The sequence below is a fragment of the Caretta caretta genome, chromosome 1, assembly GCF_965140235.1.
Source record: "Caretta caretta isolate rCarCar2 chromosome 1, rCarCar1.hap1, whole genome shotgun sequence".
Classification (NCBI taxonomy): Eukaryota; Metazoa; Chordata; order Testudines; family Cheloniidae; genus Caretta; species Caretta caretta.
In genome coordinates, this window is record NC_134206.1 from 313,210,224 (window position 1) to 313,223,658 (window position 13,435).

Below are 13,435 nucleotides of genomic sequence, written 5' to 3' on the forward strand. Positions count from 1 at the left end.
GATGTGCTTTTTGCCATTCCTTGAAAAAGCACCTAAATCTGGTCAAGTTTTCCACTCTACACATTACTGTAAAAATCTTTGTACAAAATATGCCTTGTGAGGTATCATTTGAAACCTAATAACTGACTGGTCAATAAGGACAAGGAGTAATGGTCTCAAGTTGCAGTGGGGGAGGTTTAGGTTGGATATTAGGAAAAACTTTTTCACTAGGAGGGTGGTGAAACACTGGAATGCGTTACCTAGGGAGGTGGTAGAATCTCCTTCCTAGAAGTTTTTAAGGTCAGGCTTGACAAAGCCCTGGCTGGGATGATTTAATTGGGGATTGGTCCTGCTTTGAGCAGGGGGTTGGACTAGATGACCTCCTGAGGTCCCTTCCAACCCTGATATTCTATGATTCTATGATTATAGTGCAATGTTTGTAGCAACCTTGTATGTACAGTTATGAAATCCCCCGCCCCATGATGCTAAAGGCACATATTCAAACTCACATAGCCCCAGTTAGGTAGAACTGGTCAAGAAGGCCTGTATTAAACAAAGAAATGTGTGTGTACCTCAATTTGCATATACGCTGAAAATATACTCCTCAGACAGTGAAAGAGGGAAGAACCAAGACAAAGAAAATGTGCATTTTCATATGCACTGGTGAAAAGAGACAGAATGAAGCCACTTTCCCACCAGACTCCAAGTCTCTTTGCTCTCAGCTGGAAAAAAATTTATCTCAAGAAAATACATTTCGAAAGGGTGACTGAACTATAAAATTGAGGGACAAAAATACCCCAAATTATCTCTCCCTATCCACCTCTCTCTCTCGTGACTTAAGATGACAAAAGAAAAAACAGCCGTTGGAACTTGGGAGAAGATCCTGACCAGAAATTTGGTCAGCAATGCTACTGAAAACCTGTGGTAAGAACTTCATCTTGACCAAGTCTAGTTTGTTAAGTTTAGTAGTAGGAAGCTTTTATTTTTATTTTCCTTGTAACCATTTTTGACTTTAATGCCTAAATACTTGTACTCATTTAAAACTTATCGATTTGTAGTTCCATAAACTTGTTTTATTCTTTAATCAAAACTAATTCAGGGTTATGAACTGTATGTGTAACCCCATTTGAGGTGGCAACCTGTTGTATCTTGATCTCCTTAGAGAGGCAATGGACCTAATATATCTGGACTGCCCAAGAGAGGGTTGGACAGTGCTAAACACACTTTTGGGGGGAAATTCATGACTGGGAGTGTGTTGGCGTCATCCTGCATGTGGTAACCCAGGCTGGTGGAAGCCAGATTGTGACTGGAGTGTGGCTAGCAGGCTGCAGCTATACACAATCACTCAGGGTGTTATCTGCGTGCTGTTTGCGAGCTGCCCAGGTGGAAGCTACAACAGTGAAGCATTGTTAGGCATCCTAGGTTGCAGGGCACGGGTGACACAGCCCCTCACTGGTCTGGATTGCATCCTGAAATGTCACATTATCATGTAATTAAAGACTGTATCATAATACATACTCACAAGAGGGCCAAATTAATGTTGCATGGGCAACCTCAATTCTGGTATTTCCTAACGTTTTGAGCGCTGGACTTGTAACCTCAACATTCGTTTAGTGTGTGTAACATAAGGTCAAAAGGGGAGTACAATATGTACGGTGTTGATATAACACAACATTTTGAGACCGTGTGCTTCCACTGTTAGGGAGAAAGCTAAACTTCCTTCCCTCCACTGTGTTCCGCCCACAGTAGTAAGAGGTACAGGTATATCTGTAGTAATTGATGCAGTAGAAGGCACAGGTATATTTGTAGTAATTCATTAAGTATTAGCTTAAATCATAAAATTACAAGAAATATTAACAGAAATATAATTATGCAAAACAATCTTTCAATCCTGTTATCAAGATGCTTGCAATTTTCATTTCCTGAAACATTGAGCAAATCAAGTGATTCTGTATTTAGACTAATCCCAACTGAACTCTTTTTCCCCATTACACTATTAGCTCTGACCCACAGGGCCTTGCCAATACCGGTTTTAATTATTATCGTGGTGCAGTAGCACCACTATAATAAAGGGTATGTCACGACTTTGGTCTAAAGGGCAACCTTCTACGGCCTCTTAAATTGGCATGCTTAGTCAGATTCCTTTGAAATATGGTGTGCCTTAGAAGGGTGCAGAATTGGCTTAGTGACTCAATTTCGGGTCATTTAAGACAGAGATTGTGGAGTTGTAAACACCCCATAACAGACATTTTTCAAAAAAAGTTTCTAGGTTTTGTTTCTTTTATTTATTTTTGGCTCAGAGCTACAGATAAAACTATTGATGTAATGTTGGTCTCAGTCTGTTGAATTTTACCCAAGGTGGTGCATGGTACTCACTAAATCTTTGGGAGACCCAAATTGAGAACAGTATTTAAGAATATGTAGATTTTTACAGTGCACGTGTGCCAATACATAAAAATGGCTAGAGGGTTTCCACTGCCGCCATTTTATAGAGGACTATGGCTAGCTAGTTGACTTTAGAGCAGCCTCCAGATTGATCTAGCATGCCCCAGAGTTGGGGTGACATTCAAGGTAACTAGCTCAAATAATTCTAATAGTTTGAAGAGGCATGGTTTTTGTTTACACAATCCATGGTGGCTTATTCCTATCATATTCTGTTCACATATGAATTCTATAGCTATCTTTAATGATTTTATTCATTTAGTTTACCTAGTCCTCAAATAAGGCTCACTGTTCTGGAATTCCCAGGATTACCTCTAACTTTCTTAAGATAAAAACTACCAACAGTATGCCTATTAATTATTAGTAGTAGTTTTTGAAATCAATTTAGTCTTGGTTCATAAACTAGTGAACGTCTTTGTCCCGCATCGGGTTTTCACAATATGAATGAAGTTATTCCCACACTGCTGATGCCTCCCCCTGCCCCCCGAAAAAAACCAAAATGTATTAAAAACAACGTACCTTTATTCTATGAAATCGAACAATATCTCCAATTTTGTAGATTTTTGGAAGGGCATCTAGATTTCCATTAAAAAGTGTGCATGTTAATTTCACATTTGATTGGTCCACAATTGTTACAACAGAACAATAATCTGTAAAATATAAAAAAGAATGTATAATAGGACTTAATGACATTTTAGTATTAATATATTCATATTTGGATTAACACATAAATCAAGGGAGTAATGCTAATAAGAAAATTCGTCCCATCATATGCTATGTAAGCTGTTAGAATAGCTGAAAACCGGTATGGTTGCTTGTGCAAAGAGCTCTGAGTCAGAAACTCCCACATTCTGCTGTTCTGCGATGGGCCCACTGTAGGGTTTGGAGAATGTTACATCTTCACAAGTCTCAGTTTCCTCATCTGCAAAATGGGGAAAATAGTTATTTACCTCACAGAGTTGTGAGAATAATAGTGTTTCCACTGTACTTTAAGAGATAAAGAGCTGTGCAAGTGTCAAGAGTAAATTAAAACATTAATTACCACCCCACACACAGACATAAGAAAAAGAGTTGCAGGCACATATCAGTGGTTTGAAAGTTTATCATCTTTCAAGCTGCTATTTTATTTAGTTTTGGGAGGTAGGCATTGGAGACCCAGGAAACGGCACTGCACTTCCACAACAAGCCACAGGGTCAAACTCCAAAGACTATATGACCTTTATTCTGCCTCACTAGAACTATAACAGTGTATTATGTATGTTACAGACTTCCCTAAACAGAAATGTAAAAGCATGTGCTCAGTTGGACATCTTTAAGTGAGAAATCAGTAAGGAAGTAATGGTGAAATTGTTGTCTTGATCTCAGGAGTTAGGTGCCTAACTTGCTTGGTTGCTTTTGAAAATACCATTAGGACATCACTAATTTTTAAATAGGTAATAGGCAGAGGAATGGCATCACAGTCTATTTCTATGTTGATATACGACTTTGCCAGGCATTTATGTACTCAAAACTTTGTTTTGAAAATGGTTTTAATAATGTACAGTAAGACCCTTAAGAAAAGCATATCATTACATGCAATGCATTAACTAACAATACACAACATTTCCATTTTTGAAGTACTGACTCCTGAAAAGGGGAAGTGCACATTGGCTTTGAATGTGAAGGTTGCTATCCCTAGGTGCACAGTGCCAGAATGTACAAAACTAGCATTCCTAAGAGTGAAGAAATTAAATTAAATTCTTACATTTAAAAATTGTATTTCTAAACACCAGTACATAAAAGTGGGCCTACTTGCCCATTCATGATTTTTTTACCCCAGCCCTCGTTCCATTAGTTACTTTACTTGCCATTTATACTGAGTGTGACATTTATAGTGGAGTTGAAAATGTTTGCTGGAAAAGTGAACTGAAACATTTTATGCTTTCAGACTTGGAAGGCACCAGGAGTTTTTGGGTTAATTGGTGCTGCTAAGTATTGTGTAAACTAAGGCCATGTCTACGCTTGGAGTGCTTTACTGGTATAAATGTAATGGTATACTCTACTGGCATGCAGTCTTAGCTGGATACAGCTTATGCCTGTGAAACTATGCTTTTAGCATTGTAACTTATTACACACTCCTTTCCCTGCAGTAGTGTGAGACAAGCTATGCCGGTAAAAGCACAGTTTTGCTGATATAACTGAGTCTGCAAAAGCTCACTTTCATATACAATGAAAAGTTGTTATACTGGTAAAGTGCTAACTTGAGGAGTAAAAAGTTCAGATTTACAGGCTGGAAACAGAAATCTTTCCCCTCTTGCCTACATCTCAGTACGTTTGGTATGGTCTCCTCTCAGAAACCACGCTGAAGGGGAAGAGTTAATTCTGCCCTCTCGGTTTTATTTTGTGTATTGGCAGCAACCAAATCTAGACTCCTGAGCTCAATCAGAAATGGTTGTAGTACTTCAGATGTTAAGATTTATATAATCCCCTTGGAGTCCCTTACTCAGAATTTAGGACACACTGCTTAAGCCATCAGCAAGTTGTCTAGGTTATTTTTAAAATTTAGATAGATAGATAGGGCTGTCAAGCTATTAAAAAAAATAACCGCTATTAATCACACGATTAATGGTGGGGACTGACTTTTCCATTTTGGTTTTAGCAACCATACACACACATTGGAACACTCCACCTTATTACCAGGTAACCTCCATGTATCAGGAAGATATCCAAGAATAAAACTTAAGGGAGAGGGCTCCAATTTAGCATCCAAAATCAGATTAGTCATTTGACCTGCCACAGACCAGAAATTCTTGATAGAATCATAGAATATCAGGGTTGGAAGGGACCTCAGTAGGTCATCTAGTCCAACCCCCTGCTCAAAAGCAGGACCCATCCCCATTTAAATCATCCCAGCCAGGGCTTTGTCAAGCCTGACCTTAAAAACTTCTAAGGAAGGAGATTCCACCACCTCCCTAGGCAACACATTCCAGTAGAGGGGCACTCCCAAAAGTATATGAGGTAATGCAGCACCAGTGGAGTTTCATTTCCAACAGCCATCAGCAGTTATGAAGCCCATTACAATTAGATTATGTGGGGACCAGTATATTCAAAAAAGTGTCTGGTGAATAAGCCACAGTCTCAAATCTTCAGCTGTTTTTTTAACATTAGATACAATTGTATTACACTACAGAGATAGTTGTGTATCCAAATCTCTATTCCAAGCAACTCTCAAATTTTCAATCTTTGGCAGAATTTTTGCATCAGAAAATCATAAAAGGATATCACGGGGTGAGTAAATCTAGGAAGATTTGCTCCAAAATAATAAAAATGTTATGGAGGCTCTGGAGCTTCCATTGGGTCTAAAATACATTTGAAAGTAAATGCTTTAATTGGAGATATTTCCACGCTCCAAAGCGGGGAAAGCCAAATTGTTGCTGAAGATCTACAAATGGTTTAAGTTTATCATTGTCAGTTAGCTGCGACAAAGTCATAATTCCTCGCTCCATCAATTCCTCCACATCATTTTACCACCGATTTTATGGAAAGATTACTCCACAGAACCATCTCTACATGGAAGAAAGGATGGAAGCAGAACTTTCTAGCCAAGTTTGACCAAACTTGTCTCACAGTTCTTATTGTGAAAGCTCAGGAGCCATCCAGCCCATAATAATTCCATCCTATAATGCCCAAAATGGGGAGAGGATATACCAATTCTCATTCAATCTGAAAGCAAGGTATGGTCTGCATGGTCACCTCTAACAGTCACAAAAATGACTGGCATAACAAAAAGGAGATATGATAATTTTTCAAGTTGGGAAAACAAAATTATTCCAGAGATGGAGGGAGCTGTAATTTGTTCAGAGCCAGTCTAAATTCCTCACTTCCTCAATTCCTTCCTCCCCAAAGAAGCATTCTGAAAATATTATTTAATTTCTCAAAATATATTTGAGGAATCGAAATAGGGAGACCACTCTGGACATACAGAATTCTGGGAAGGACATTCATTCTCAATATACTAATTTTATCCCACAAACTGAAGATTAACGAATTCCATCTCCAAAATCACTACCCAGTTGGGAGATAACTGGTTATATATTTATCTTAGGAAAAGTTCTGAATATCATTGTGAATCAGTATTCCTAAATATTTCATGTCAGAGGATTGCCATTCAAAGTCCCAATTTGAGAAAAGACCTTTGTGGACAAATTTGTTAATGCCTAGGATTTCTGATTTACCCCAATTAATTTTATTTCCTGAGAAGTGTCCAAACTTTTTAATAGTGGTTAGGGGGGTTAGGAATGGTGCCCTCTGGCTTAGATACAAGAGCATCATCCACACAGAGCATAATTTGGTGCTATGTTTGGCCTCCTCTGATACCATGAATATGTTGATTTGCTTGGATGGCACTGTCTAAAGATTCTAAAGCTAAATCAAAGAGAAGAGGAGAAAGGGGGCAGGCCTGCCATATTCCTCCCTGTAATGCAAATGGGGCAAAAATAATATTGTTGGTAACTACCCTGGAAGTCAGATTAGAGTATCTAAGCTTAATCTAAGCAATAAATTGGCTACCAAATCCAAATTTTGCTAATACTTCAAAAAGATTGTCCTGTGCTATGTGGTCAATGGCTTTTTTGGCATCTAAAGAAATTACAGAAAAGGGTTCTTTAGAATCTCTTGAAGTGGCAATAATATCAGAGCAAATTATTTGAACCCTGTCTATTACAAAGGAACCCTATGTAATGTATATGTATAACCTGAGAGAGAACTTTGTCCAACTGCATAACAAGAGCTTTAGCTAAATCTTATCATAATTCATTAAAGAAATTGGCTTGTAATTACTACATAGTCCAAGGTCTTTCCGAGGTTTATGATAACTGAAATTACAGCTTCTTCCACAGTAGGTGGGTACATTTTCTCATTCTTTGCCTCATATTCAATAATCTAGGTGTGAAAACTATTGTAAAATTCAACAGGGAACCTTCTTATACCAGGAGTCTTTCCAACCTTCATTTCTTATATAGCTCATCAGTTCCATGATTTCTAGAGGGGCATCTATAAGTTCCTTCTGCAAGTCAGAGATCTGTGGCAGAGACAGTTGACTAAAAAGTTACCTTGGGCATCTTTACTGATTTCCTCTTCAGCTAAACATAGTATTAAAAAACTGCTGAAATTGTTTATTAATATCTGACTGGTATATATAATTTGTAGGTACTATAACAAGTAGCAGCTATTTATTTGTATTAGCCTTAAGCTTAAGTCTTGTCCTCTCTCTCACCAAATTCTCAATAGTTTTGCTTGAAACAGAATAAAGCAAACTCAACCTTTTGGGAGAGAAGTTTGTTTATTTCATATCTTAGATGGGTCTTAGTTTCTTTGGGGCAGAGGCAGAAGCATAGTTTACACTCAAGGTCTTGATTTCCATCACAAGGGTAACGATTCTATGTTCTGTCCATTTCTTTTTAAAGGTAACATATGAGACATGTCCTCTAACGAAGGCTTTAAGGCACCCCAAAACGTGGCAGTGATGAAGCAGAGAGGGGAATCGTTTAAAAATAAAATAAAATAAGAGTTAACAAATGATGTATCAACAGAAGAAAGGTATTTCATCTCCACATCTTAGTTGGGGATGCATACCATTGGGGCCTAAAAGACTCACCTAGCAGGGTCAGATATAGCAACAGTACCAATGCCACAATCTGTGATAGAATTTATCCAGTCTTGTGACACTAAGAAATCATCAAATCTTGAATATGTTGAAAGAGCTGCAGAAAGAAGAAAAAACAAAACCCTACAGTCTCTGGCTGTAAGATTTCCCCTATCTCCACCCATCTTGTAAGCCTAAATAAAGCCACGTATGTATGAAGTAGCTGATAAGTATTAGCGTTTCTATGCAGAAATGGAGATTCATAGATATTTAGGTCAGAAGGGACCACTATGATCATCTAGTCTGACCTCCTGCACAACGCAGGCCACAGAATTTCACCCACCACTCCTGCAAAAAACCTCAACCTATATCTGTGCTATTGAAGTCCTCAAATCGTGGTTTAAAGACTTCAAGGAGCAGAGAATCCTCCAGCAAGTGACCCGTGCCCCATGCTACAGAGGAAGGCGAAAAACCTCCAGGGCTTCTTCCAATCTGCCCTGGAGGAAAATTCCTTCCCGACCCCAAATATGGCGATCAGCTAAACCCTGAGCATATGGGCAAGATTCATCAGCCAGATACTACAGAAAATTCTTTCCTGGGTAACTCGGATCCCACCCCATCTAATATCCCATCACAGGCCATTAGGCCTATTTACCATGAATATTTAATTACCAAAACCATGTTATCCCATCATACCATCTCCTCCATAAACTTATCGAATTTAATCTTAAAGCCAGATAGATCTTTTGCCCCCACTGCTTCTCTTGGAAGGCTATTCCAAAACTTCACTCCTCTGATGGTTAGAAACCTTCGTCTAATTTCTAGTCTAAATTTGCTGGTGGCCAGTTTATATCCATTTGTTCTCGTGTCCACATTGGTACTGTGCTTAAATAATTCCTCTCCCTCTCCAGTATTTAGCCCTCTGATATATTTATAGAGAGCAACCATATCTCCCCTCAACCTTCTTTTAGTTAGGCTAAACAAGCCAAGCTCCTTGAGTCTCCTTTCATAAGACAAGTTTTCCATTCCTCGGATCATCCTAGTAGCCCTTCTCTGTACCTGTTCCAGTTTGAATTCATCCTCCTTAAACATGGGAGACCAGAACTGCACACAGTATTCCAGGTGAGGTCTCACCAGTGCCTTGTATAACGGTACTAAAACCTCCTTATCCCTACTGGAAATACCTCTCCTAATGCATCCCTCCTAATGCATTAGCTTTTTTCACGGCCATATCACATTGGCGGCTCATAGTCATCCTATGATCAACAAATACTCCAAGGTCCTTTTCCTCCTCCGTTACGTCTAATTGATGCGTCCCTAGCTTATAACTAAAATTCTTGTTATTAATCCCTAAATGCATGACCTTACACTTCTCACTATTAAATTTCATCCTATTACTATTACTCCGGTTTACAAGGTCATCCAGATCCTCCTGTACGATATCCCTGATTTATCAAGGACTGGGTCTAGAGTTTTGTTAAAATCTCCAGCTATCATCGTCGGCTATTCCTTGATATGAGAATGATGTCTGCCGGGGGAAAAGTCATTGACGAGACTTAAGATGGCTAAGAAGTGTAATCCATGCTCTATAGGTTTTTCCATATATGTGTCAGGTGTTGGCTTGGAGAGAGCACAACTGGTAGCAGGGATGCTGTACACTTTTCTTCCTCCTCTGCCATTTCTCAGCCTCTTGAGTAAGGCGATTCTCTTCAGAACAGGTTGAGGCTTGACGTATGATGCAATGCTATTGAAGTCTATTAACAGCCAGTGCTTTCCAATTCATGGAGTCAATGCCTTCCTTCTTAAGATATACTTTCAGGGTGTCCTTGTAGCATATCCTCTGTCCCCCATGGGTCATCTTATCATGATTAAGTTGAGAAAAGAGGACTTGCTTCAGAAGATGAGTATCAGCCATCCGCACACAATGACCAGACCAGTGAAGTTGATGTTTTATAATATTCACCTCAACACTGGTGGTGTTAGCTGGAGAGAGAACGCTGGCACTGGTGTGGTGACTTTCCCATCTGATATGGCAGCACTGTTGGTACCACTCCAGACACTTAAGATGGCTTTCGTATGTCACCCATGTCATATCCTCATAAAAAAGAGTGGGGATGACCAGGATTATAGACCAGGATCTTAGTTTCCATCCGCAGATTTCTGTCACTAAAGACACAATGAAGTAACTTTCCAAAGGATGCATTGGCACAACGGATCCTATATTATATCTCCACATAAAGATTGGCTATCTGGGAGAGGTGGCTATCAAGGTAAGGGAAATGCTCAACATTTTCCAGGAGTTCACCACTGATGACAATTTGTGAGAGAATGGGGGCAACCTGTGCTGAGGCAAGCCTTCCCAATATTGAGGGAAAGTTCTAGGCTATGATAGGAGCCCAAGACAAGATCTAGTCAGCCTCGGTGTGCGCAAGGATAGCACAGTCAGCATACTGAAGGTAGGCAATAACAGTCCTGGTGACCTTAGTTTTAGAATGAAGATGCCGCAGGTTGAAGAGCTGGCCATCAATGCAATACTCAATCCCAATTCCAGAAGAAAGACGATCACGAATAAGAGTCAAGATCGCGGCAAGATAGATGGAAAAAAGGGTTTTAGGCAATAACAGTCCTGTTTAACACCAGCATGGATGGTGAATGGGTCTGTCTCCAACTCATTACAGAGGATGGTGGCGGTCACCCCATCATGAAGTAGCCTAAGAACTCAAATGAACTTCAATGGACAACTGAACCTAAACAGCACCTTCCATAACCCTTCATGATTGATGGAATCAAAGGCCTTAGATAGGTCAATAAATGCCATATACAATGGCTGGTACTGTTCTCTACAATTCTCTGGGAGCTGTTGTGCAACAAAAGTCATATTGGTGGTGCCCTGAGATGGTCTGAAAACACATTACGATTTTGGAAGGATGTCTTCGACAAGAGGGACGAGACGGTTTATACTCACAAAAATTATGAAAAAAATTGGGATCACACTGGTTTGGCCTGCAAATTTGATTATCAATTGCCAGTGTCAGCCTTGAGGATAGTAAACCTGCCCTCATTGTCAAACCTTGTGCTCAAAATGTTAACATTCAGGATTTTTTAATGTATTCGTATAGCAACACCTTTTGTTTTAGAATTAAAGTAACTAGAAATTGAGAGGCCCACCCAATCTCTATTCACTTTAGAAGCTTCAAGTTCTGTCAGATGTGTCTCCTAGAGAACAAAAATGTCAACATTCTTTATTTTTTAAGCACTGGGTATATTTTGTTTATTTTAACAGGGTTATTAAAGCCCTTTATATTCCAGGAGACACATTTAATTATCAGAGTGCAGTGATGTGAGACTCACCCGCGCAGCACCTCCTGCTGGTTGTTTGGGAATTAGCTCTTTCCAGCCTCGAAGCACCCTCTACTGGCCAGTGTCTCACCTGCTGCTGGGCCCGGGTCCGTCCCAGACCCTGGTGCCCCTTTAGCTCAGGATTCTGCCCCAGCAGTACCCCCACACTCTGGGTCTCCCCTCCCAGGGGAACCCCCAACCCTCTAAACCTACCTTGCCTCAGTGACTACTGCCAGTCATCATCTAGCCCCTGCTCTGGGGCAAACTGCAGTCTGTCACGGCCACTCATCATTGGCAAGGAGGTTGGACCAGCTGCCTCTGCCGAACCCTGGGCTGCACTTCTGCAACCCCCGTACCTGTGTAGGCCTTCACTAAGGCCTGCAGCCTGGGGATTTATCAGGCTGGAGCTCCCCAGCTCCCTTGCCCTATTCCCCAGCACTGCTCCAGTTTCAGGTACCTTGCTCCCAGGCAGCTAGCCCTTCCCACTCCAGGGCTAGAGTGAGCTTCTGACCCTCAGCCCTCTTATAGGGCTAGCTGTGGCCTGATTGGGGTGTGGCCCCAGCTGTGGCTGCTTCCCCTAATCAGCCTAGCTTTTCCCCAGCTGCAGCCCTCTCCAGGGCTGCTTTTAACCCCTTCAGGGCCGGAGTGGGGTGACCACCCCGCTACACAGAGCCATCATTATTAAAACATAATGGATAACATATACGCTTTGTGAATAAGTGAGAAATTGCAAATTTTCCTGAGCAGCATACAGTTCTTGCACATCTAAGCAGCAAAAGTTCTATCATCCAGATATAGAGTGTCACTTCCCGATACATATTCTACAGAAGTGGGAAGGGAATTCTCAGCATGGAAGGGAAAGAGGAATTAAATACATGAAAAAACAAAACAGAAAAGATAGTGGAGAAAGAAATACACAATAGCACCATACAATCAAAAAGAAAAATCTATTTAAACAATCCAAAAAACCACATTTGACACCTAACGAGGCATCCTGGATCAGTTGAAACTTGGAGACCCTCTCCAGCCTTGGGGGCCCAAACATCACAAGTACAGTAATCACCTATTACCAATAGAACTGTGAGGACGCAATGATTTAAAAAATATAATTACTAATCAAATGATTGATTTTACATTTTGAAGTTCCTTTCGCATGAGCTAAGGCAATAGGAAGTAAATTGATAACCCTTTAACCGCAATGAGAGAGAAAAAAAAAAGAAAAGGAACTAACATGTCAATATCAGCTAGTGCCTATCAACTTGTTTAGACAAGCCATATCTGATCTGAGAGAGCAAAACCAATTCCATATGGTCAGATCACTCCAAAGACATCTCCTTTTACAAAGGAGGAGGTGGCAGATTTGTGAGGTATTTTTCTGCCTCCTGAGAGGAACTGAATGTGACTATCTTCACACCCATGCAGGGGGCCTGTAACCTGATACTGTTGGGCTTTGGCCTTGGGCGGTGGTTCTTGGGCCCCGGGTGGTGGGGCTCGGACTTTGGCCCCGGGCACCAGCAAGTCTAAGCCAGCCCTGGGGACCCCATTAAAATGGGCTCATGACCCACTTTGGGGTCCTGACCCACAGTTGGAGAACTGCTGAGCTAGATCAATTAGCTTGGTCTTACTAGTTTTGATATTATTACAGTTCTTTATAAACTATAACTTGTTCCCTTTGAGATCATCTTCCACATCAGAAATTCTGTGTTCAGCTTCATCCATCTGTCTGGATAGAGCTTGTAGTATACTCTGAAACTCAGTCACGGTGGTCTGTAGAATGGAGACTGTAGATTTAATGTCAAGAGTGTCCGCAGGCACCTGTTGTAGTACAGCCATCAGCTGCACTCCATCCGGCTCAGGCACCATTTTGTTCGTCAGGGAGGGGAAGGCAGATCTTCTCTGTCTTCTGAGAGGAAGATGCAGAGCTAGAGAGCATCTTTGGGGTTTCAGAGTAGCCAAGTGCAATATTTCTCAGGGTTGGATGGTAAATTTTAGGAGACAATGTTTGGGGATTTCTTGCGGCCTGCATCACAGTTCAAGCAACCTACTGCTAAC

General features: G+C 40.7%; 1 protein-coding gene across 3 annotated transcripts in view; it reads right to left on the minus strand.

The window, feature by feature from the left end:
• POT1 (protection of telomeres 1) overlaps positions 1-13,435 on the minus strand; it is a 168,064-nt gene that overhangs the window by 58,245 nt on the left and 96,384 nt on the right. For all 3 annotated transcript variants that reach the window (XM_048836897.2, XM_048836898.2, XM_048836896.2), the window contains one exon: positions 2,941-3,071. In XM_048836897.2, coding sequence (XP_048692854.1) covers positions 2,941-3,071 — 131 coding nt within the window. The remainder of the gene's footprint in view (positions 1-2,940; positions 3,072-13,435) is intronic.